This window comes from Scyliorhinus torazame, chromosome 3, assembly GCF_047496885.1.
Source record: "Scyliorhinus torazame isolate Kashiwa2021f chromosome 3, sScyTor2.1, whole genome shotgun sequence".
Taxonomy (NCBI): Eukaryota; Metazoa; Chordata; class Chondrichthyes; order Carcharhiniformes; family Scyliorhinidae; genus Scyliorhinus; species Scyliorhinus torazame.
Window position 1 is genome coordinate 289,288,259 of NC_092709.1, and position 25,135 is coordinate 289,313,393.

Consider the following 25,135-nt stretch of genomic DNA (forward strand, 5'->3'; position numbering starts at 1 on the left):
GGAGTATGTAGCAAGGGAAGTTACTGCTACGGTTATGTATATATGTTATAGTAAATAAATGTTATTACTTTGTATCCTTAAAACTCGTGCTGGATTCTTCGTGGCCCTTACAAAAGAAGCATTTGTAATTTTCACATTGTGGTAGTCTGTGTAGAGGTATTATGGTACCTGTTAATGCTGGAACACCATTGGTAGATATTGTATGTTTCCCATTGGTCAAGCTGTATGGTAGCTCCACCCTGAAAGGCGGGGTATAAGAGCCCATGCCACCCCAGCAGCCTTCATTCTGTACCTGAGCTGCTGGGAGAAACACCTAGCTTATTAAAGCCTTCAGTTGGACGACAACCTCGCTTTAGTGGTCATCGATTGTGCATCAATTTAATAAGCTAGATTTAAAAGGATGGAGCTCCGAATCAAGCTGGAGCGTCTGCAACTCAGCCCCCACGTGGCGAACTCAGCGGCAATCTTCAAGCACTGGCTGGCGTGTTTTAAAGTATATCTCGGAACGGCCGAAATCACACCCACGGGAGAACAGAAAATGCAAGTCCTGCATTCGAGGGTGAGCCCGGAAATTTATACCCTCATCGAGGACGCGGAAGACTTCGATGCAGCAATAGAGCTGCTTAAAGGACATTACATTCGCCCGGCAAACCAGGTCTATGCCCGACATATGTTAGCAACGAGGCGACAAATCCCTGTGGAATCGCTGGAAGAATTCTACCGTGCGGTCCTGGTGTTGGGGAGAAACTGCAGCTGCCCGCAAGTTTCGGCAAGCGAATACACAGAACTCTTGATCCGGGACGCTATCGTTGCAAGTATGCTGTCCTCCCAAATCCGCCAGCGATTGCTGTAAAAAGACACCCTAGGCCTCAAGGAGGCACGGGCCCTTGCAGGTTCCCTGGATGTGGCCTCCAGAAACGCCCACGCTTACATTCCCGACCGTGCGGCAGCCCCCTGGGCAGCGTGGAATCCCTCCGCAGCCGACCCCGAGACATCCCCCATCCCCCCACAAGCTTGTGCTGCAAAGCGGCCTGGCAACCCCGGGGGGCCCCACTGATACTTTTGGGGGCAGTCCAAACACCCCTGGCAGCGCTGCCCGGCTCGCGCATCCACCTGCAAGGGATGCGGTAAAAAGGGCCACTTCGTGGTGGTATGCCAGGCCCGTGCGCTCGCTGCGGTCTCCGGTGGCGAATGCGGACTGCCACCACAACCCTCTCCACGGTCCCCGGGCGGCCAGCGGGCGCCGCCATCTTCCTACTCCAGGGCCACGTACGGCCCCCGGGCGCCGCCATCTTGTCCCGCGGACACCACGTTCGATGCACGGGCGCTGCCATTTTGTGCACCCCCAGCCATGTGTGACCAATGGGAGCCACCATCTTGGATGGACTCCCAGGACCCCAGCTCGGCTGACCGCACACTGCCCGAAGAGAACACTCAACTGCTGAGATTAGCCTCGGTGACCCTGGATCAGTCCCGGCCTCGAACACTCTCAACTGCTACAACAACAGTACTAATCAACGGGCACAAGACGTCCTGCTTAATCGACTCTGGGAGCACAGAGAGCTTCATACACCCCGACACGGTAAGGCCCTGTTCTCTCCTCGTCCACCCCGTTAATCAAAAAATCTCCCTCGCCTCCGGTTCCCACTCAGTAGAGATAAAGGGGTTTTGCGTAGCAAACCTCACAGTCCAGGGAAGGGAGTTTAAAAATTACCGGCTCTACGTCCTTCCCCACCTCTGTGCGGCCACACTCTAGGTTTAGACTTCCAGTGTAATCTCCAAAGTCTAACTTTCAAATTCAGCGGCCCTATACCCCCCTTCACTGTCTGCGGCCTCGCGACCCTCAAGGTTGATCCGCTTTCCCTGTTTGCTAACCTCACCCCGGATTGCAAACCCGTCGCCACCAGGAGCAGACTGTACAGCGCCCAGGGTCGGATCTTTATTAGGTCAGAGGTCCAAGGCTACTGAGGGAAGGAGTCATTGAAGCTAGCAACAGTCCCTGGCGAGCTCAAGTAGTGGTGGTAAAGACCGGGGAGAAGCATGGGATGGTCATCGATTACAGTCAGACCATCAACAGGTTTACGCAGCTGGACGCGTACAATCTCTCCCGCATATCCGACCTGGTAAACAGGATCGCGCATTACAAGGTCTTCTCCATGGTGGATCTTAAGTCCGCCTACCACCAGCTCCCCATCCGCACCAGTGACCGCAAATACACTGCCTTCGAGGCAGACGGGCGGCTCTATCACTTCTTAAGGGTTCCCTTCGGTGTCACCAACGGGGTCTCGGTCTTCCAGCGCGAGATGGACCGAATGGTTGACCGATACGGTTTACGGGCAACATTCCCGTATCTCGACCAGCAGGACCACGACACCAACCTCCGAAAATTCCTCCAGACCGTAAAGATCCTTAACCTTACATATAACAAGGATAAATGCTTGTTTAGCATCGACCACCTAGCCATCCTCGGCTATGTAGTGCGAAATGGAGTTAAAGGCCCCGACCCTGAACGCATGTGCCCCCTTATGGAGTTCCCCACTCCCTCACTACTCCAAGGCCCTAAAGCGCTGCCTAGGGTTTTTCTCTTACTTTGCCCAGTGGGTCCACAACTATGCGGACAAGGCCCGTCCCCTGATCCAATCCACAGCTTTTCCCATTGATAGAGGCCCGTTCGGCCACATCAAAGCAGACAGTGCAAAGGCCACGATGCACGCCATCGACGAGTCCCTCCCCTTCCAGGTCGAGAGCGACGCGTCTGACGTAGCTCTGGCGGCCACCCTCAACCAAGCGGGCAGACCCGTGGCCTTCTTCTCACCTACCCTCCATGCTTCCGAAATCCGCCACTCCTAAGTCGAAAAGGAGGCCCAGGCCATAGTAGAAGCTGTATGACATTGGAGGCATTACCTGGCCGGCAGGAGATTCACTCTCCTCACTGACCAATGGTCGGTTGCTTTCATGTTCGATAATGCACAGCAGGGCAAGATAAAAATCGATAAGATCTTGCGGTGGAGGATCGAACTCTCCACCTACAACTACGAGATCTTGTATTGTCCCGGGAAGCTAAACGAGCCTCCTGATGCCCTGTCCCTTCCGACGCACAAGTGGACCACCTCCAAGCCCTCCACGAGGACTTCTGCCACCCGGGGGTCATTCGCTTTTTCCACTTTATCAAGACCCGCAACCTGCCCTACTCCATTGAGGAGGACAGGACAGCCACCAGGGACTGCTAAATCTGCACGGAGTGCAAACCACACTTCTACCGGCCAGAGACAGCGCACCTGATAAAGGCTTCTCGTCCCTTTGAACGCCTCAGCATGGACTTCAAAGCCCCCGTCCCCTCCACCGACCGCAACACGTACTTCCTGAAGTGATTAACGAGTACTCCCGGTTCCCATTCGCCATCCTCTGCCCCGACATAACCGCAATCACCGTCATGAAGGCCCTCCATAGCATCTTTGCACTGTTTGGGTTCCCCACTTACATACATAGTGATAGGGGGTCCTCCTTTATGAGCGACGAACTGCGTCAATTCCTGCTCAGCAAGGGCATTGCCTCGAGCAGGACGACCAGATACAACCAACAGGGTAACGGACAGGTAGAGAGGGAGAACGGAACGGTCTGGAAGACCGTCCTACTGGCCCTATGGTCCAGGAATCTCCCAGTCTCCTGCTGGCAGGAAGTCCTCCCGGATGTCCTCCACTCCATCCGGTCACTGCTTTGTACCACAACCAACCAAACACCTCATGAACATCTCCTTGTCTTCCCCATGTAGTCCTCCTCTGGGACCTCGCTCCCGACCTGGCTGGCAGCTCCCAGACCCATCCTGCTCCGAAAACACATGTGGGCGCACAAGTCGGACCCGTTGATCGAGAGGGTGCATCTTCTCCACGCTAACCCCCAGTACGCCTACGTGGCCTACCCGACGGCCGACAAGATACGGTCTCCCTACGAGACCTGGCACCCGCTGGAGCCCCACGCACACCCCAGCCACCAGTCCCACCCTCCCTCCCACCAGCGCACCTTACAGGATGATCAGTCCTTCCACCGGCCCCGTCTAGGCCCCCGCACCCACCGACGCACCCCGCAGATGCTCCCTTCCCAGGTCAACCATTTTCCCCACCAGCGCTGTCTAGGGGTGTCGAAGCTGCCACAGAGATCGAGGCCACGCTCCCGGAGTCACAGATGCCCGAGCCTCCACCGGAGTCACCACCGAAGCTTCAACGATCACAGAGGACGACCAGGGCCCCCGATCGACTGATTGCTTAATTTTAAAGTGTATAGTTAATTATGAATCATAAATTGTAAATAGTAAATAGAATTGTAAATAGTTACAGAACGCTGTGCGGAGGCATTACGGTACCTCCATAACTATAATTTCTACCACGTTACCATGTTGTAATATCAGGCCACCACCCCCGCCGGACTCTATTTTAACAGGGGGTGAATGTGGTAGGCTGTGTAGATGTATTACGGTACCTGGTAACGCTGGAACACCATTGGTAGATATTGTATGTTTCCTGTTGGTCAAGCTGTATGGTAACTCTGCCCTGCAAGGCAGGGTATAAGAGCCCGTGCCGCCCCAGCAGCCTTCATTCGGTACCTGAGCTGCTGGGGGAAACATCTAGCTTATTAAAGCCTTCAGTTGGACTTCAACCTCGCATATGTGGACATCGATCGTGCATCACACATTTTAACATTTTAGATTTCTAAAACACACAAAATACCCCCTAGAAGAACAAACAATACACCACGTCCCCCACATCTCCTGCCCTGTCCCCAATTATCCGTATACTAAGTTCCCTGTCCTTATCTAACATCTCCATGCCTCCTGTTTTCCTCCCCCCCCCCCCCTTTTCCCTTTCCCCCCTTACTGCTGACGTTACGGGCGCTATTCTCTCCCCCCCCCCTCTCCCCCCCCCCCACGCCGAGTGGGAGAATCGCCGGGGCACCGCGCGAATCGCGCCACGCCGCCCCGAACCCTGCATGCGATTCTCCCACCCCCCAGAAACCAGCGGCACGCAATACACACTGGGCCGCTCGGAGAACAGGCGAGCGGCGATTCTCCGGCCCGGATGTGCCGAGCGGTCGCTACGACATGACAGGTTCCCGACGGCGCTGTCCACCCCTGGTCGCTGCCGGCGGGAACTCTGCGGGAACGCTAGGGGGGGGCGGCCTGTGGGGGAGGGGGGCTCCTTCACCGGGATGGCCTCTGATGGGGTCTGGCCCGCAATCGGGGCCCACCGATCGGCGGTCTGGCCTCTCACCCCGGGCCTACCTCCTTCCGCGCGTGGCCCCAGAACACCACCGCCATGTTGGTGAGGGGCCGGTGTGCGTAATACGTTCCCCGCGCATGCGCAGGATGCGCAGCCCTGACTGCGCATGCGCGGGTTGGCCCGGCGCCCATTTAGCGTGAACCGCTCCAGCGCCGTGCTGGCCCCCACGGTCGTGCCCGGGCCCTGTTCGCGCCGTCGTGAAACACAATGGCGTTCACGACGGCGCAAACACTTGGCCTCCCTCGGGGAGGTCAATGGGACGGCGGGGGAAGCTGGGGTCAGCAGGCGTCAGCTGACTTACGGGAGTGACATGGGGTGAGCAAAAAAGCTAGACAGGGGTCTAGCGGGGCGGAGGGGAGGGGGGGGGGAAAAGGGTTGCTGCTGCACTGGCCGAAAGGGAATGGGACACAGAAGAGGTGGTCGGGACGGGGGTCCCCCCTCTGGGGGACTGGAGGGTGAGGGAGGCGTGGACACGGGACTGGCCCAGAAAAGGAGATGGCTAGTCGGCGGGCGTGGGGGAGGGGGGGGGGGGGAAGAGCCCCTCCAATCCGGCTGATAATGTGGAACGTGAGGGGGCTGAATGGGCCGGTGAAGAGGGCTCGAGTGTTCGCGCACTTAAAGGGACTGAAGGTGGACGTGGCCATGCTCCAAGATACACATCTGAAGGTGGCAGACCAGGTCAGGTTAAGAAAGGGATGGGTAGGACAGGTATTCCACTCGGGACTGGACGCGAAGAATAGAGGGGTGGCAATATTGGTGAGAAAGCAGGTGTCATTTGTTCCAAGACTATTGTAGCGGACAATGGAGGGCGATATGTAATGGTGAGCGGTAGGCTGCAAGGGACGTGGGTGGTGTTGGTAAATGTATGCGCCCCGAACTGGGATGATGCAGGATTTATGAAGCGCATGTTGGGGCGCATTCCGGACCTGGAGATAGGAGGCCTGATAATGGGAGGGGACTTCAAAACAGTGTTGGATCCAGCACTGGACCGCTCCAAATCAAGGACTGGAAAGAGGCCGGCGGCGGCCAAGGTACTTAGGGGTTTATGGATCAGATGGGGGGAGTGGACCCATGGAGGTTTGCAAGGCCGCAGGCCAAGGAATTTTCTTTCTTCTCCCATGTACACAAAGCCTACTCCCGGATAGATTTCTTTGTTCTGGGTAGGGCGCTCATTCCGAGGGTGGAGGGGACGGAGTATTCGGCTATAGCCTTTTCGGACCATGCCCCACACCGGGTGGAACTGGAGCTGGGAGAGGAGAGGGACCAACGACCGCTGTGGCAGCTGGATGTGGGACTGCTGGCGGACGAGGTGGTGTGTGGGAAGGTGAGGGGGTGTATCGAAAGGTACTTGGAGGCCAACGACAACGGAGAGGTGTGGGTGGGGGTGGTATGGGAGGCGTTGAAGGCGGTGATTAGGGGAGAGCTAATTTCCATTAGGGCTCATAGGGAGAAGAGGGTATGGAAAGGGAGAGGTTAGTGGGGGAGATTTTGAGAGTGGACAGGAGATGCGCAGAGGCCCCGGAGGAAAGATTACTTGGGGAAAGACGACGGCTCCAGACGGAGTTTGACCTGTTGACCACAGGGAAGGCGGAGGCACAGTGGAGGAAAGCGCAAGGGGCGACTTACGAGTACGGGGAAAAGGCTACTCGGATGCTGGCACACCAGCTCCGTAAGAGGATGGCAGCGAGAGAAATAGGGGGAGTCAAAGATGGAAGGGGAGCCACGGTTCGTAGTGCAACGAAAATAAACTAGGTATTCAAGGCCTTTTATGAAGAGCTGTACAGATCCCAGCCCCCAGCGGGGGAAGAGGGGATGAGACGATTCCTAGATCAGCTGAGATTCCCGAGGGTGGAGGAGCAAGAGGTGGCTGGTTTGGGGGCACCAATTGGGTTGGAGGAGCTGAGCAAGGGTTTGGGGAGCATGCAGGCGGGGAAGGCCCTGGGACCGGACGGATTCCCGGTGGAGTTCTACAGGAAGTACGCAGACCTGTTGGCCCCGCTACTGGTGAGGACCTTTAATGAGGCAAGGGAGGAGGGGACCCTGCCCCCGACAATGTCGGAAGCGACAATTTATTTGATCCTAAAGCGGGACAAGGACCCACTGCAATGTGGATCGTACAGGCCGATCTCGCTCCTCAATGTGGATGCAAAGTTGCTGGCAAAAGTGCTGGCCACGAGGATCAAGGACTGTGTCCCGGGGGTAATCCACGAGGACCAGACGGGATTTGTAAAGGGCAGGCAACTAAACACCAATGTGCGGCGGCTCTTAAACGTGATAATGATGCCATCGGAGGAGGGAGAGGCGGAGATAGTGGCAGCTATGGACGCGGAGAAGGCCTTTGACCGAGTAGAGTGGGAGTACCTCTGGGAGGTGCTGCGTAGGTTTGGGTTCGGGGTAGGGTTTATCAATTGGGTTAAACTCCTTTACAGAGCCCCGATGGCGAGTGTAGTGATGAACCGGCGGAGGTCGGAGTACTTTCGACTGTACCGAGGAACGAGGCAGGGATGCCCCCTGTCCCCCCTGTTGTTCACATTGGCGATCGAACCATTGGCCATGTCATTGAGGGAGTCTAATAAATGGAGGGGGGTGGTCCGAGGGGGAGAAGAGCATCGGGTGTCCCTATAAGCGGATGACCTGTTGCTGTATGTGGCGGATCCAATGGAGGGGATGGTGGAGGTCATGCAGACTCTAAGGGAGTTTGGGGAGTTTTCGGGCTATAAGCTCAATGTAGGGAAGAGTGAGCTCTTTGTAATACAGGCGGGGGACCAAGAAAGAGGGATAGGGGACCTACCGCTGAGGAGGGCAGAGGGGAGCTTTCGGTATCTGGGGATCCAGATAGCCAGGAGTTGGGGGACCCTACATAAACTGAATCTGACGAGGTTGGTGGAGCAAATGGAGGAGGATTTCAAAAGATGGGACATGTTACCGCTCTCGCTGGCGGGTAGAGTGCAGTCGGTCAAAATAGTGGTCCTTCCGAGGTTTCTGTTTGTGTTTCAGTGCCTTCCCATCGTGATCACTAAGGCCTTTTTTAAGAGAGTAGGCAGGAGTATTATGGGGTTTGTGTGGGCGAATAAGACCCCGAGAGTAAGGAGAGGGTTCCTGGAACGCAGTAGGGACCGAGGAGGGTTGGCGCTGCCAAACCTGGGGAGCTACTACTGGGCAGCAAATGTGGCGATGATCCGCAAGTGGGTTATGGAGGGAGAGGGGGCAGCATGGAAGAGGATGGACATGGCGTCCTGTAAAGGAACGAGCCTGGGGGCGTTGGTGACGGCACCGCTGCCGCTCTCGCCGACAAAGTATACCATGAGCCCCGTGGTGGCGGCAACGCTAAGGATCTGGGGCCAGTGGAGACGGCACCGGGGTGGAATGGGAGCATCGGTGTGGTCCCCGATCAGGGGTAACCACCGGTTTGTCCCGGGAAAGATGGACAGGGGGTTCCAGAGCTGGCATCGGGCAGGGATTGGAAGAATGGGTGACCTGTTCATCGACGGGACGTTTGCGAGCCTAGGGGCACTGGAGGAGAAGTTCGAGTTACCCCCGGGAAATGCCTTTAGATATATGCAGGTGAGGGCTTTTGTGAGGCGACAGGTGAGGGAATTCCCGTTGCTCCTGGCACAAGAAGTTCAAGATAGGGTGATCTCAGGTGTATGGGTCGGGGAGGGCAAGGTGTCGGAAATACTCCAGGAGTTGAAAGAGGGGGAAGCGCTGGTAGAAGCATTGAAGGGTAAATGGGAGGAGGAGCTGGGGGAGGAGATCGAGGAAGGTCTGTGGGCTGATGCCCTAGGTAGGGTTAATTCCTTCTCCTCGTGTGCCAGGCTCAGCCTGATACAATTTAAGGTGGTCCACAGAGCGCACTTGACGGGGGCGAGGTTGAGTAGGTTCTTTGGGGTAGAGGACAGATGTGGAAGGTGCTCAGGGAGCCCGGCGAACCATGTTCATATGTTTTGGTCATGCCCGGCACTGGAGGGGTTCGGGAGAGGAGTGGCGGGAGCAATATCTCAGGTGGTGAAAGTCCGGGTCAAACCAAGCTGGGGTGTGGTAGTATGCATTAGGGGTCATGTGGGACTGTGAAGCCGTGATGTCATTGGCTGACAGACCCCGGGTCCTGGTTGGCTGTTGACCTCTAGCTCCGCCCTGAAGGCGGAGTATAAGAACCAGGAGTTCTCCCCCGCAGGCCAGTCTGCTACTGAACTGCGAGGAACAAGTCACGCTTAATAAAGCCTCATCGACTTCATCTCTATTCGTCTCTCGTGAGTCTTTGTGCGCTACATGGGGGCTAGCTATATTTGGAGTAGTGGACGAACCGGGAGTGCAGGAGGCGAAAGAGGCCGGCATTCTGGCCTTTGCGTCCCTAGTAGCCCGGCGAAGGATCTTGCTAATGTGGAAGGAGGCGAAGCCCCCCAGCCTGGAGGCCTGGATAAATGATATGGCTGGGTTCATAAAGTTAGAGAGGATTAAGTTCGCCTTGAGAGGGTCTGCGCAGGGGTTCTACAGGCGGTGGCAACCGTTCCTAGACTATCTCGCGGAGCGTTAGAGGAAGGTCGGTCAGCAGCAACAGCAATCTTGGGGGGAGTGGAGGGGACGTCCTGGGAGGGGGAGGGGGGGGAGAAAGGGGGGACTGCCTGGGAGTGTGGATGAGCAAGAGATAACATGAAGGGTTGGGGAAACTGGCACGTACGGGTGAGGGCCAGTGTACAAAGCTGTGTAAATATATCATTTTGCCATGTATATCTTGCTCTGCGCGATTTCTCGGGTTTTTTTTGTTCCGGGGTGGGGGGGGGTTATTGTTTGTAAGGGAGAAAAATTGTGTTAAAAAACTTTAATCAATATATTTTTTAAAAAAAACACTTGGCCTCCATATCGGAGAATCGCCCCCGCAATTTTTGTTGAAGAAATCGATGAACGGCTGCCAACTCCGGGCGAATCCTTGTATTGATCCTCTCAGAGCGAATTTGATTTTCTCCAGCCTCAGAAACCCTACCATATCGCTGACCCACACTCTTGATTTTGGGGGCTCCGAGTCTCTCCATCTCAGCAAGATCCGTCTCCGGGCCACCAGGGAGGAGAAGGCCAGGATATCGGCCTCCCTCCCCCCCCTTTGCCCCCGGATCCTCCGTCGCCCCAAATATTGCCAATTCTGGACTCCGAGTTACCCTACATTCCAGGACTTCTGACATAACATCCGCAAATTCCTGCCAGAATTCCCTCAGTTTCGGACATGCCCAGAACATATGAACATGGTTGGCCAGGCTCCCCCCACACCGCCCACATCTGTCCTCCACCTCCTCAAAGAACCTACTCATCCTGGCTACCTTTATGTGGGCCCTGTGGCCTACCTTGAACTGAATCAAAGTCTAACACAAGACAAGGATGCATTTACCCTTTTCAAAGCTTTTTCCCCACAGTTCAGTTTCCAGCTCCCCTCCTAGCTCCTCTTCCCACTTCCTCTTCACCTCTCTGATAGCGGCCGCTTCCCACTCTAACAATTCCTTGTACATCTCCGAAACCTTCCCACCTCCAACCCCTGATTTTGACAGCACTTTATGCTGTAGTCACCTCAGGGGGAGGCGTGGAATGCTAGGAACCTGCCTCCGTACAAAGTCCCGCACTTGAAGGTACCGAAACCCGTTCCCACCCGGCAAATCAAACTCCTCCTCTAATGTCTCCAAGGTCGGAAAGCCCTCCTGGATGAATAGAACCCCAAACCTCTCAATCCCTGCCCGCTGCCATACCTTAAAACTCCCATCTAGCCACCCCCCCCCCCCGGGGCAAACAGGTGATTGTCACAGATTGGTGACCACACTGACGCTCCCTCCAGTCTCATATGCCGCCTCCATTGCCCCCACACCCTTAGGGCTGCTACCACCACAGGACTTGTGGAGTACCGAGCCGGCGAGAACGGCAGGGGCGCCGTCAGTAAAGACTCCAAACTCGTACCTTTGTAGGATGCTGCCTCCATCCACTCCCAGACAGATCCCTCCCCCACTACCCACTTCCTGACCATCGATATGTTGGCCGCCCAGTGACAGTTAATAAAACTCGGGAGAGCCAAGCCCCCCTCTCCGCGGATCCGTTCCAGGAGTGCCCTCTTTACTCTCGGGGTTTTACATACCCATACAAACCTCGATATCGCCACATTCATACTTCTAAAAAAAGCCTTTGGGACAAAAATCGGGAGACACTGAAAGAAGAAAAGCAGTCTTGGAAGGACCGTCATCTTCAGTCTGAACCCTCCCCGCCAGCGTCAGTGGGAGGATGTCCCACCTACAGAAATCCCTTCTCATTTGATCCAGTGCTTTGCCCAAATTGAACTTGTGAAGCTGCCCCCAATCCTTGGCCCCAGATACCTAAAACTCCTCCCAACCACTTTAAAAGGTGGTTCAATCTCCTTTGCTGCCCCCGTGCCTGGATCACCCAAATTCTCCTAATACCTCCATGATTTTGGTCATCCCCCCACCTGGTGTTTGACATAAAGCAGCAAATCGTCCACATAGAGAGAGACCCTGTGTTCCACCCCCCACCCCCCCTCACTATACCCCGCCAGGAATTCGCTGCTCAGGGCCATTACTAAGGTCTCTATGGCCAGGGCAAACAGTAATGGGGAGATCGGGCATCCCTGCTTTGTCCCCCGACATAGACTAAAGTATTTCGACCAAACTCGGTTAGTTCTTACGTTTGCCACCGGGGCCTGGTACAATAACCGGACCCACTCCACAAATCCCTGCCCAAACCCAAACCTGCCTAAAATATCCCATAGGTACTTCCACTCCACGTGGTCGAAAGACTTCTCCACGTCCATGGCAACTACCATCTGAGCCTCGTGCCCCACCGCTGGCATCATAATCACATTAAGAAGCCGTCTAATGTTGGATGTCAGGTGCCTGCCCTTTACAAATCCCGTCTGATCCTCCCCAATTATCACTGAGACACAATCCTCTATTCGAGTGGCCAGGACCTTTGCCAATAATTTGGCATCTACATTCAAGAGTGAGATTGGCCTGTACGATCCACGGCTCTCCGGATCCTTGTCTCGTTTCAGGATGAGAGAGATTGATGCCTGTGATAATGTTGGGGGGAGTACTCCCAGCTCCTTGGAGTAAAAAAGCCTTAACCAGGAGCGGCCCCAGTAACCCAGAGAACATCTTATAAATTTCCACTGGGAATCCGTCAGGTCCCGGGGCTTTACCCGATTGCATCGCCCCCAGTCCATCTATCACCTCCCCAAGCCCAATCGGGCTCCCCAGGACCTCCACCAGCTCCTCATTTACCTTCAGAAACTCTAGCCTCCCCAGGAATTGATTCATGCCCTCCTCCCCAACCTGGGGTTCCGACTCGTATAGCCGGCTATAAAATTCACGGAACACTTCATTCACCGCCCCCCGGGTCCGTCACCATCTTCCCCCTCGTACCCTTTATTATCCCTATTTCTCCCGCTGCCTCCAGTATCCTCAGCTGATGCGCCAGAATCCTGCTAGCTTTCTCCCCATGTTCATATATTGCCCCTTTTACCCTCCTCAGCTGACCCTCTGCCTTACCTGTGGCAAGGAGCCCAAACTCCATTTGAAGTCTCTGACGCTTCTTCAGGAGTTCCTCATTTGGAGACTCCGAATATCTCCTGTCCACCTGTAAGATTTCTACCAACCTGTCCAACTCCAACTGCTCAGTTCTATCCCTGTGGGCTCGAATTGAAATACATTCCCCTCTAATAACCACTTTCAGTGCCTCCCAGACCACCCCAGCTGCAGTCTCTCCTGCGTCATTGATCTTCATGTACCCCCGAATGGCCTCCCTCACTCGCTCACAGGTCTCCTCATCCGCTAACAGCCCTGTATCCAGTCTCCACTGTGGGCGTTGGGACATTCCCTTGCCTGCCCGTAGGTCTATCCAATGTGGTGCGTGATCTGAAACCACAATTGCTGAGTACTCAGTGTCCTCAACCCCTGCTAACAGTGTTTTATCTAGTACGAAGAAATCTATCCTGGAGTATGCCTTATGTACATGGGAGTACAATGAATATTCCCTGCTCCTTGGTCTCTCAAATCTCGACGGATCCACCCCTCCCATGCGCTCCATGAACCCCCGCAGTTCCTTCGCCATTGCTAATAGTTTCCCCGACCTAGCACTCGACTGGTCCAATCCCCGGGTCCAAGACTGTATTAAAGTCACCCCCCATAACCAGCCGGTGCGAGTCAAGGTCTGGGATCTTTCCCAGCACCTTCCTAATAAACGCAACATCATCCCAGTTTGGGGCATATATATTCACCAGCACCACTGTCATTCCGTCTAGCTTCCCGCTAACCATAACAAATCTGCCTCCCGAGTCTGCCTCTATCCTCCCCACCTCGAATGTCACCCTTTTGTTAATCAGGATAGCCAACCCCCTTGTTTTAAAGTCCAGTCCCGAATCAAACACTTGCCTGACCCATCCCTTCTTTAATCTAATTTGGTCTCCCAGCTTCCAGTGTGTTTCCTGTAACATGGCCACGTTCGCTTTTAACTGTCTCAGGTGTGCGAACACACGGGCTCTCTTGACTGGCCACAAACATTTCACGTAACCAGTCTGGTCGGGGGGCTCTTGCCCCCCCCCTGTCGCTCAGCCATGACCTTTCCTAGGCCAGCTATTAGCCCGTGTTCCGCACCGCACTTGGTCCGCCCTTCGGCAGCGACCGCCATCTGATCTCCATCTCCAGTCTCCTAGCTGTCCCTTTCCAGTCAGCAGTCCCCCTCCTCCCGCGCCCCCCCCCACTTCATCTCTCCTAAGCTCTCCCCCCACTTTGCTCCCGTGGTACAGCTATCCAGCTAGCCCAGCAGGTCTCACCCTCTGGCGCCAAGAAACCTGTCATCTGCCAGATTCTATCTCCCCTACACATAACACAAGCACTCAACACAGTAACAACAATCCGCAAAAACAACCAAACCATCCCCCAATGGTCAGGCAACAAGGCCAACCCCTCCCCTTTTATCCGATTCTTATCAGTCCCATCACCTTCAAACAGAATCAGACACAATAGAAGAAGCTTCAAGCAGCTTAAGCAAAATTATGCATACAAGCACCAACTATCTTTTTCACAGAACCCCCTCCCCCCACCTCCTGTCGCAACTTGAAAATTTTTCCTCTGTAATCCAGTTGCAGATGACACTAAGATGAGCGGTAAAGCAAAAAGTGCACAGGATGCCAGAGGTCTGCAGAGGGATTTGGATCGGCTAAGTGAATGGGCTAGGGTCTGGCAGATGGAATACAATGTTGACAGATGTGAGGTTATCCATTTTGGTCGGAATAACAGCAAAAGAGATTATTATTTAAATGATAAAATATTAAAGCATGCTGCTGTGCAGAGTGACCTGGGTGTGCTAGTGCATGAGTCGCAAAAAGTTGGTTTACAGGTGCAACAGGTGATTAAGAAGACAAATTGAATTTTGTCCATCATTGCTAGAGGGATGGAGTTTAAGACTAGGGAGGCTATGCTGCAATTGTATAAGGTGTTAGTGAGGCCACACCTGGAATATTGTGTTCAGTTTTGGTCTCCTTACTTGAGAAAGGATGTACTGGCACTGGAGGGTGTGCAGAGGAGATTCACTAGGTTAATCCCAGAGCTGAAGGGGTTGGATTACGAAGAGAGCTTGAGTAGACTGGGACTGTACTCGTTGGAATTTAGAAGGATGCGGGGGGATCTTATAGAAACATATAAAATTATGAAGGGAATAGATAGGATAGATGCGGGCAGGTTGTTTCCACTGGCGGGTGAAAGCAGAACTAGGGGGCATAGCCTCAAAATAAGGGGAAGTAGATTTAGGACTGAGTTTAGGAGGAACTTCTTCACCCAAAGGGTTGTGAATCTATGGAATTCCTTGCCCTGTGAAGCAGTAGAAGCTCCCTCATTAAATATTTTGAAGAGAAAGATAGATAGTTTTTTGAAGAATAAAGGGATTAAGGGTTATGGTATTCGGGCCGGAAAGTGGAGCTGTGTCCACAAACGATCAGCCATGATCTCATTGAATGGTGGAGCAGGCTCGAGGGGCCAGATGGCCTACTCCTGCTCCTAGTTCTTATGTTCTTATAAAGCAATAAATCAAAATCAAATTACCCAAGAAAAATCCTTTTCTTCCGAAACATCGCGACTTAACTCACAGAATTAAAAGACTGACATTTTAAACAAGATAAAACAAAACACAGAACTATTTTTCTCTCTGCCCACTTTTTCCCTTCCCCCAAACTCAGTCCACCACAGTTTGAATTTAAATGTCCTTAAACCAGGTTATTGTCTTTCATGAAAGTAGCCACATCTTCTGGCGAACTAAGGTACAGCTCCTGGTTATCGTAGGTCACCCAAAGACGAGCCGGGTATAGCAGTCCAAATTTAATGTCTTTCGCAAACAGAGCCGCCTAAACTTTGTTGAAACTTGCTCTCCTCTTTGCGAGTTCTGCTCCCCAGTCTTGGATCCCCACACCCGGATCGCTGATTCTTCCCTGACCCACTTCATAATACGCTCTTTGGGAATCGATGTAGCCTCACCACCATGGCCCTCGGGAGCTCACGACCCTGGGGCTTACACACGAGCACCCTATGTGCCCTGTCCACCTCCAGCGGCTTGTCAAACATATCGGCCCCGACCATCTTCTCCAACATCGTCCCACATACGTACCCGCATCTGATCCCTCTTTTCCTTCTGGCAGCCCGACGATTCGGATATTCTGCCTGCGAGACCGGTTCTCCAGGTCTTCTACCTTTTCCAGCAGCCGTTTCTGGCTGTCCTGTAGAATGCTAATTTCCAAAGCCATTGCAGTGGGCTCCTCCTCTCGTTCAGTCGCCAGCTCCTGCAACTTTTGAATCTTCTGTCCCTGGGTCGACATTTTCTCCTCCACCTGGTCAACCTTAATCGAGGCTATCACCTGGGTCATGTCTTCTGCACACTCCTTACGATACCGGGCGAACTTCTCATCCAGGTACTCGACCTATTGCTCCATTGTCCGGTGAGCTGGCGTGAACGAGCTTTGTCTCATTACCATTGTGCTCGATGACCTCTGAGCCTTGCTTTCACTCATCTTTTGGTTTCTTCTTTTTCGACTCTTATTTGGACATTATTCCATAAATTGGGGGTCACCTCCTTTTCCTCTCCCTTTGATCAACTTATGTTGAGAAATTTCCTGAAAAATCCGGCTTAAAAACTATTAAAAAGCCACTAAGGGCGAGAGCTGCTGAATGTGCGACTGTTCACTCCATGGCTGCCACCAGAAGTCTCCTTACCCAGTGTTTACGGGGAGACTGAAGCTCAGTGATCTGTCAGTGACAGTTACTATAGTGAGATTCAAATTCTTGGAACTGGCAGTGACAATGATTACAGTGAGAATCAAACCTTAGAACTGAGTTCACATTGTTTTTGAAATTGCAATTACTTAAATGTCATTTGAGTTTTAAGAACTGTATCAGTAAATGCCACTCTCTGAAAGGCCACTGCAGATAGCTCTTTCAGAGTTCATCAGGAATATCAAACCCAGGAGACTTGCACTGCTGAATCGGGAACAGGTACAGTGCCTTAACAACTTGTAGGGAGATGTCAAGTTGTGACCCAGGTTCCTGTCGTTTGAGATGCAGAATATACCAACTCACCAGGGATTGGCGCATTGAAGGTTGTCCTAGTTTAGAAATTGAGACTGACATAGAACATAGAAAATACAGCACAGAACAGGCCCTTCGGCCCACGATGTTGTGCCGAACCTTTGTCCTAGATTAATCATAGATTATCATTGAATTTACAGTGCAGAAGGAGGCCATTTGTCCCTTTGAGTCTGCACCATCTCTTGGAAAGAGCACCCTACCCAAACTCAACACCTCCACCCAACACCAAGGGCAATTTGGACATTAAGGGCAATTTATCATTGGCCAATTCACCTAACCCGCACATCTTTGGACTGTGGGAGGAAACCGGAGCACCCGGAGGAAACCCACGCAGGCACGGGGAGGACGTGCAGACTCCGCACAGACAATGACCCAAGCCGGAATCGAACCTGGGACCATGGAGCTGTGAAGCAATTGTGCTATCCACAATGCTACCGTGCTGCCCTTAAGAACAAATAAATCTACACTATATCATTTTCCCGTAATCCTTCATTTCATCCTTTTCATCTTTTACAGTGTAAGCTATCTGGGACGAGGGTGAGGTTTCCACTTTTGTTGGTGTCTGTTTTTTGGTATGAATCTGCTTACAGTCTTTCCTAGTGTTAGCATTTGCAAGGGTGTAATGAGGATCCACTAGAATGATTTCAGGCGCGATCCAATGGCCACACTGTACCTGCAAAGCAGCTCGCCGCGGTGCAACGTGGCCAATAAAAATTGGGCGACACCGTTCCCAGGATCTACCCAGCTCGCAACACTAAGCGAAATCTAATGCGATTTTGCAAGATGTTGCGATGTAAATCCCGCCCATTGTGAATGGGATCACTTTTTAGCAAATCTGCACGTTAGACCGTGACAGGTGGTCTCATTCTAATATGTAGTTTCCTGAGCTACCCGAGCAGTTGGGATCTATCCCCTTTGGTGCCATTCAGCACTGATCCCCACAAACGGGGAACAGATGAAATGGCACTTGTGGGGGTCTCCCAGAGGATTAGAGGCTCCCAGGTGCATGCCCTTTGGGCAGGGTGGTACCCTGGCATTGCTGGCGCCAGCCTCGCCCCCTTGCACTGCCAGCCTGGCACCATGGCAGTGCCACCTGAGTGCCAGCCTGGCGCTGCCACGGTGCCAAGCTTGCATGTGTGTTTATTATTGTCACAAGTAAGCTTACATTAACACTGCAATGAAGTTACTGTGAAAATCGCCAGTCGCCACACTCCAGCGCCTGTTTGGGTACACTGGGGGAGAATTCAGAATGTCCAATTCACCTAACAAGCACATCTTTCGGGTATGATCGGGCTGGGTGTGCCCTGTGTAGGTGTTTGGGGGAATCCTTCTCCTCCCATAGTGTGTTGGAGCTTGGGCGAGGGGGGGTGCTTGGGGTCAGGTTGGGGGCTTTGGAGATCAGGATGCCATTTAAAAATGGTGTCCCGATCTCTCGCTACACAGATGTTTTGGCGAGTGGAGCTCCTCGGTGTAGAACACGGGCTATGTGCGGACTCAGCCACGCATTCCCTGCTGAAGCCCCTTATTTAATGCGAGTGGCATTGTCTAGTCATGTGTTTCTTGGCATTGCGAGCGCCGGGAAACACTAGGCTAAACACGCTCGCTATGGGTCCTTGTTCCCATTTATTTGAATCGTGCCTACTGTGTTTTAAAGGGTTAAATCATTAAGAGAGGCTCCAAAAACTTTTGTTTCTGTTACCTAATAGTTAGATAGTTGAGAGATCAACTGATCGAGGATAAAGAACTGTGATAGGGTAAATATAGAGAACTATTTGTGGTGGTGGGCACAAGGGGGCACAATCTTAAAAATGAGAGCTAAAACATTTAAGAGTGAAATCAGAGAATTTTCTTTAGACAGAATATACTGGAAATTGCCTCACTCACTTTGCTTTCAAATCAAATTTAACAGTACTAATTTGTGAACTGTATCAGTTGTGTTGATCATAAATGTCACCCTTGTTATTTTCCTGTTGCTGATATCTCTATCTTTGCCAGGTCTCCATGTGGCAGCTCCCAGTGCCAGGGATATATATTACTTTTGTGTAAAAAAGCTACAATGTGTGATCTTATTTACGTCTTGATGTATTGATATTTTACCCACTCGAGAGTTACACAATTGCATAAGAATAAACACACATTTTTCACAAAAATGTATCAATAAACTCTTCAAACATTCACCTGACTTTTTAGAGACATAGAGTCACTTAGGGGACTGAAAGGAGCCATTCAGTCCATTGAGACTAGGTTGGCTGTCCTCGGAGCAATCTAGACAACCCCATTCCCCTGCTCGATACCTGTAACCCTGTTAAGTGTCCATCCAATTTCCTTTTAAAATCATTGACTGTTTCGACTTCTATTCTCATGGGCTGTAAGCTCCAGGTTATTACCATTTGCTGTGTAAAAGCATTCTTCCTCACATTCCCCCCTGCATCCCTTGCCAACAATCTACAATCTGTGCACCTTTGTCTTTGTATCATCAGTTAATGTGAAGAGTTTTATCTTGTCTGTCTTATCTGAGCCTGTCATAATCTTGCACCACCTCTATCAAATGTCTCCTCAACCTCCTTTGCTCCAACGAAAACAACCCTAGCCTTTCCAAGTAGCCTTGGCTCAGAACTTAGGTTCGCTGGGAGGTTGTACTGTAAAGCACCCCAGTGAAAGTGTGTTTGTGTGTGTGTGGGGGGGAGGGGGGGGAAAGAGAGATTTGCATTTGTTTATTGTCACGTGTACCTAGGTACAGTGAAATGTTTTGTTCTGCTCACAGTCCAGTCAGATCATTCCATACATGAAAAAAAAACATGGGGCAAACATAGGGGTGGGGGGGGGGGGTGGGGGGTGGGGGGAGGGTGGGGTGGGGGGGGGGGGGGTCCCCACACAAAGACTGCAGGGGGATTTCCAGGGAAGCTTAGCCCTCTGATGGGCAATTACTCTGCACTGGGGGTCATATGAAACTTTTTTTTTCAGAGACCTTGAATGGTTCCAGCTATTCCAGCAGAATAGTTACCCAGGAAAACTGAGGAGTAAAAACATTCTTGACCCCCACCCCAAAACTATATTCCTGAAACCCCAAACACGATTCCACGATTCCGTGACCTCTACCCCAGCCCCTGCCACCTCCGATCCTTGACACCCCCATCCCTCCGTCTACCCACTGACATGCCTCACCTGTTCCCCGTCCCCTTCACTTGACGTACTCTTAACTGCCCTACTTCTCCTCCTGCCTAAATCCCCACCCCATCAACCAACTTCTGACATCTGAAACCCCTGATCACCTGAGCCCATACTGAACACCTGACTCCAACTCTCTGATTAAACCTCAACCACATTATGCCCTTAATGTTGCCCCTAACTACCCTCCCAACCTTATCAAAAGCCTTGCTGAAGTCCAAGTAGACTACATAGAACAGTGCAGGCCTTCGACCCACAATGTTGCGCCGACCATTTAGCCTAATCGAAGATCAACCAAATCTACAACCAGCACAGTGGGCTAAACAGCTGACTTGTAATGCAGAACAATGCCAGCAGCGCGGGTTCAATTCCCGTACCAGCCTCCCTGAACAGGTGTTGGAACGTGGCGACTAGGAGGTTTTCACAGTAACTTAATTGAAGCCTACTTATGACAATAAGTGATTATTATTATTACCCCTTCAATTTACTGCTGTTAGAAAATGAACATTAAATGCATTTCTCTCATCTACACACCTGTTCACCTCTTCAAAAAAACTCAATCAAGTTGGTCAGACTTGATCTCCCCTTAACTAAACCATGCCGACTGTTTTTGATTAGTCTCTGCCTCTCCAAATGCAGATTAATTCTGACTCTCAGAATTGCTTCCAATAGTTTCCCCACCACTGAGGTTAGACTGATTGGCCTGTAATTTCCTGGTTTATCCCTTTCTCCCTTCTTGAATCATGGTACCACATTGGCTATCCTCCAGTCCCTGTGTCTAGATAAAAAGCTGATGAACTATTCTTGAGATCCCAGTTGTCCTTCAACTATGAAGTAGACAGTTTAAAGTACAACTGTTCACACCATGGCATTCTCAACACTTTTCTGGGACTTTAGAGACACACAGTCTATCCACTGTTCACACACAATGGCTACCATTGTCTTCTAGTGCAAAAGCTTGCACCTTCTTTACAGTAAAACAGCCCTTTTATCTCTAACAAACTATTCACCCAGGCTTAATGTCAGGCTGGCTTCACAACAGGTTACATGGCCCCTTCATTTTGGCTTATAGACATCTTCCCAAACATAACAATCAGATAAACCTTGTAATGGTAACAACCAGAACTGGATTCAATACTCTAGGTGGAGCCTAACCAGAGATATATAAAGGTGCAGCATAATTTATCTGCTTTTGTACCCATGCCTCTATTTATGAAGCGCAAGATCCCACATGCTTTGCTAATCACTCTCTCAATGTGTTGTGCCACCTTCAAAGGTTGATGCACATGCACCCTCAGAAGTCAGTAAAACAATCTGATTTCATCTGCATTAAAAAAATATATTGTGGCGTACACTCATTCAAGATGTGGGTGAGACCATTTTGGAGACAATCATCTGTCATTGCTGGCATAACTGTACACCCTCAACGCTTACTGCTCAGAAGGCGATGCCATGCCTTGTCTTGAATCAGTCCAGCCCATCCATCACTGCAGATGAACCCCATGTGGCCATTTTACCAGGGTGACTGCCTTTTTCTGCAGGACTGGGCTGGAGCTGGTCATTCTCTGCTCAGGCTGCCTTGAACCACGTTTGCAGAGTTTCTTCAATGTTGGGTTAGGCAGCCATTCTTATCCCCTTCCTTGCTGGAGAGAATGCCTGCTTGGCAAATTGTTCCAAGGTATCTGCCTTATGTTTCATAAAGGTGGGCAGACTCGACGGTGGAATGTCCCACTCCTCCACGATATCTGCTTCCCGTCAGTTTTCCATTTGTTTCATCTTTTCGCCGATCGGCAATGCTTTCAACTTTCTCACATGTTTGCCATATTTTTAGACATTTGTACCCTTTTTCACAGAGAAACCTTGATGTCAAATGATGCCTTGCCCAGTGGCCTAGGATTTTGCACTTTTGTCTGGTCGAACTCTGCTTTGATTGGTAGAAGCGGCCATAAGGTGAGTTTACATAAGTTTGGCTAACAGGAGTTACCAATGCAGAATTTCAGCTTACCATAGAGAGGCATTCCATGGGATTTGCTATTTTGCCAGTGGCAATGGTTGACGGCTTCAACATAATCAGAATTTTGATCATCCGACTCATCAGAAATTCACTCTACTTCAATAGGTGCAACAGGCTCTGGGACACCCTGAGATAGCACATAGAACATACAGTGCAGAAGGAGGCCATTCGGCCCATCGAGTCTGCACCGACCCACTTAAGCCCTCATCCCTGTAACCCAATAACCCCTCCTAACCTTTTTGGTCACTAAGGGCAATTTATCATGGCCAGTCCATTTAACCAGCATGTCTTTGGATTGTGGGAGGAAACCGGAGGAAATCCACGCAGACACGGGGAGAACACGCAGAGTCCGCACAGATTCCCCAGCGGGGAATCAAACCTGGGACCCTGGCGCTGTGAAGCCACAGTACTATCCACTTGTGCTACCGTGCTGCCCAGCCACAGTGCTATCCACTTGTTCTACCGTGCTGCCCAAAGTTATTTATGTGTACTCACAAATCTAGAAAGACCTTTTCTAGAGACCAGTTCCAGCGAGAAGTCATATTGGACTCAAAAAGATAACTCTGTTTCTCTCTCCACAAATACTGCCAGACCTGCTTGCTGTGTGTTTGCAGCATTTTCCGTTTTTACCTCTGACCTTTTCTGTAATTTGGCAGCACAAACTTCAGTATTTCTTCTTTTATGCTGAGGCTTCCAGTATGGGTGTCAGCTAACGCCTAGTTCTTTACTTATTTTAACTAGAGTTGTTTTTGAGCTTTTCCTGTTGGCTTCTTAATCTTAGCGGAAACAACAAAAATTGAAAACTTGGGCCAAAATGAGGGAAACAATTGATTCCCTCAAACATTCAAACCCTCCTGTTGGATTCAGAGTCCACTCTTCAATTCGTCGACCACTGCACGAACGCTTCCTCTCTGGGCTTTTGCTTTCCAGACCATTGTGTGAAAACACGTGCCGCCGAGGCGCCAAATCTTTGACCGACACAACAACGTCCTCCAATCAGCGGGCTGGAAGGGGGAGACCGCTCCCTTTTGGAAGCTTGCGTCACAATACACCTGCACCAATGGGCGTCGGCGAGGGCGGGGACTGGGGAGCACGTAGACGTGCGCCTGAGAAACCCACTTAACCAGGGGAAAATAAAATGAGACGAGAGTCTAACCGGGTAAGAGAGAGAGAGAAAAAAAAATGCAAATGATTTGAATGAAAGAAAGTAAATAAAATAAGTAGGGAGAGGGGAGAAATATAGGGAAACACCAGGGGTAGCAAATAAAAACGGGGGAAGTATGTGGAGGTGGATTCAAATCTTTATTTCTCTTTAAAAGAAAACCAATGATCCAAGCAATGTTTGTTGCCGGTTGCAGTGCAATGAGGCTTGTGGTGTCTGCTCGCGTGGGGAACCCTCCTCCTCGTGCCCCGGGAAACAATGTTTCGCTTTCGTTGGTCTGATCAGTAACTTTGTAGCTTCCGAGCTGTTAGTGGAAACATTGTGTTCCTTTCCATTGTTATTTTGTAGCTTGTATCTAGTGTTCTTATTGCGATACAACTTTCTGTGTGTGTGTGTGCGCTGATTGGGGAATTGGACGTAATTTTAAATGATGTGAAGAGGTGGAAAAATAGGATTTCAATAGGAAGTTTAAAAAAACAACTTGGGCTGATTGTTTTTGTGCTTTTGTATTTTGAACCCATCTCTTTTGACTCTCCATCTATAACTCGGGTTGTGGTCCCTCTTGCTCGTAAATCTCTCGTCTTTGCGCGCAGGTTGTTGTTGTTGGCAGCTCGACTCGAACAATTCCACTTTTTATTCCCCATGACATCTATGCAAACTGCAGAAAGTTGTGTGTTTTTTTCTCTTTCTCTCGCACACATCCATCCGGACCCTCCTTTTTAAAAATATATATATATTTTCCTCACTTGAGTGGCACCATAAATACATTTCGCTTCCATTTTGACTCTGTTGGGGATTGCGAATTACACAGTTGCAAAGTTGCCTTAACGAGAGGACTCGCAGCTTCAGTGTTCCGAATCCATATTGTGTCCAGCAGGAAGGAGGACGCCGGGAGCGGGGAACATTCGAGTTGGGTGGGAGAAGCGTCTCTGTGAACGAGGAAGACGAAGTAGGGTTTAGGGGCGGTGGGGGTTAATATCAGAAAGTTGTGAGGACCCTCAGGCAGTCTGGGAGACAGACAGCGCCGCGTAACGGCGGGTTACAAAAGGTCAGGAGTGTCCCGGATCTAGATTGGGATACATTGTGGCTTTTTTTTTGGTTTAAGAATGTCACGATGTTGAAAGTGAGAACAGCAATCTCTCCCTGCAGACCGATTTAAAAAAAAAAGAAACCGTGGACACTCTCTCCAGAAACTTTCAACAACCCCCCCCCCCCCTTCCTTTGCTCACTCTTCTCTTTAGAAAAAAGTCATCAGCAAAACAATCGCTGACCAGAAAGAGCCAATCTGTATTCTTTCCTCTTTCCTTCAAAAGTTTGGGATTTTACACATTTTTGATCACATACATTTATTTGGATAATCAAAACAAAAGGGAGATCAAGGTAATTTATTTTTAACAGCAAAGATGCCTAATCATTGTCTGTGTTTCAGTAAAAGTTTCTGGTGCCAGTTGAGTTAGTTGAGAAGTAGTCCACATTGAATGATATTTTGTGGGCAGAAAGTTTCGTTTGCGATAAAAGTTGGATACTGTACCTGGTTGAACGAAGATCCAAATTATCCACTAGGGAATGTTTTTTTTTTATCCAGGCCTTTTTCCCCCCTTTGGTTGTGTAGGGATTTTTTTTGCACATGCAGTGCTGATGTTTTGTTTCTTATTCAGAAAGATGCGTGTGGTCATTTTGATGGGTGTTTGTTTTGAAGCGAATTGCTTTGAGTATCGAGAGATGTGGAGGGAGCCTAGGATTTTGAGGGGGAATCGATGTCGGATTCATTCATTTTAAGTACCTCCTGTTGCATAATGATGCCGCTAGTACAGTGATTTCGTGGTTGTTCGTTTGTGCATTCGTGTATTTTGCAACTCGAAGTGGTGAATTGTTTAAAAGCCGAGTGCGAAAGAAATAA

At 50.9% G+C, this 25,135-nt stretch overlaps 1 protein-coding gene across 15 annotated transcripts in view; it reads left to right on the top strand.

Moving 5' to 3' along the window:
* Positions 1 to 23,143: 23,143 nt before the first annotated feature.
* The window catches only part of LOC140409166 (transcription factor 4-like), an 818,430-nt gene continuing 816,438 nt past the window's right edge, over positions 23,144 to 25,135 (top strand). For 3 of the 15 annotated variants that reach the window (XM_072497374.1, XM_072497376.1, XM_072497385.1), the window contains exon 1: positions 23,214 to 23,232. Coding sequence is in view for 1 of the 15 variants with exons in the window: in XM_072497372.1 (XP_072353473.1) it covers positions 23,212 to 23,232 (21 nt within the window). In the remaining 14 variants the exon portion in view is untranslated. Of the gene's footprint in view, positions 23,233 to 24,304; positions 24,616 to 25,135 lie in introns of those variants that run through there. The other 12 variants (XM_072497383.1, XM_072497381.1, XM_072497387.1 and 9 more) reach the window with 7 other exon arrangements.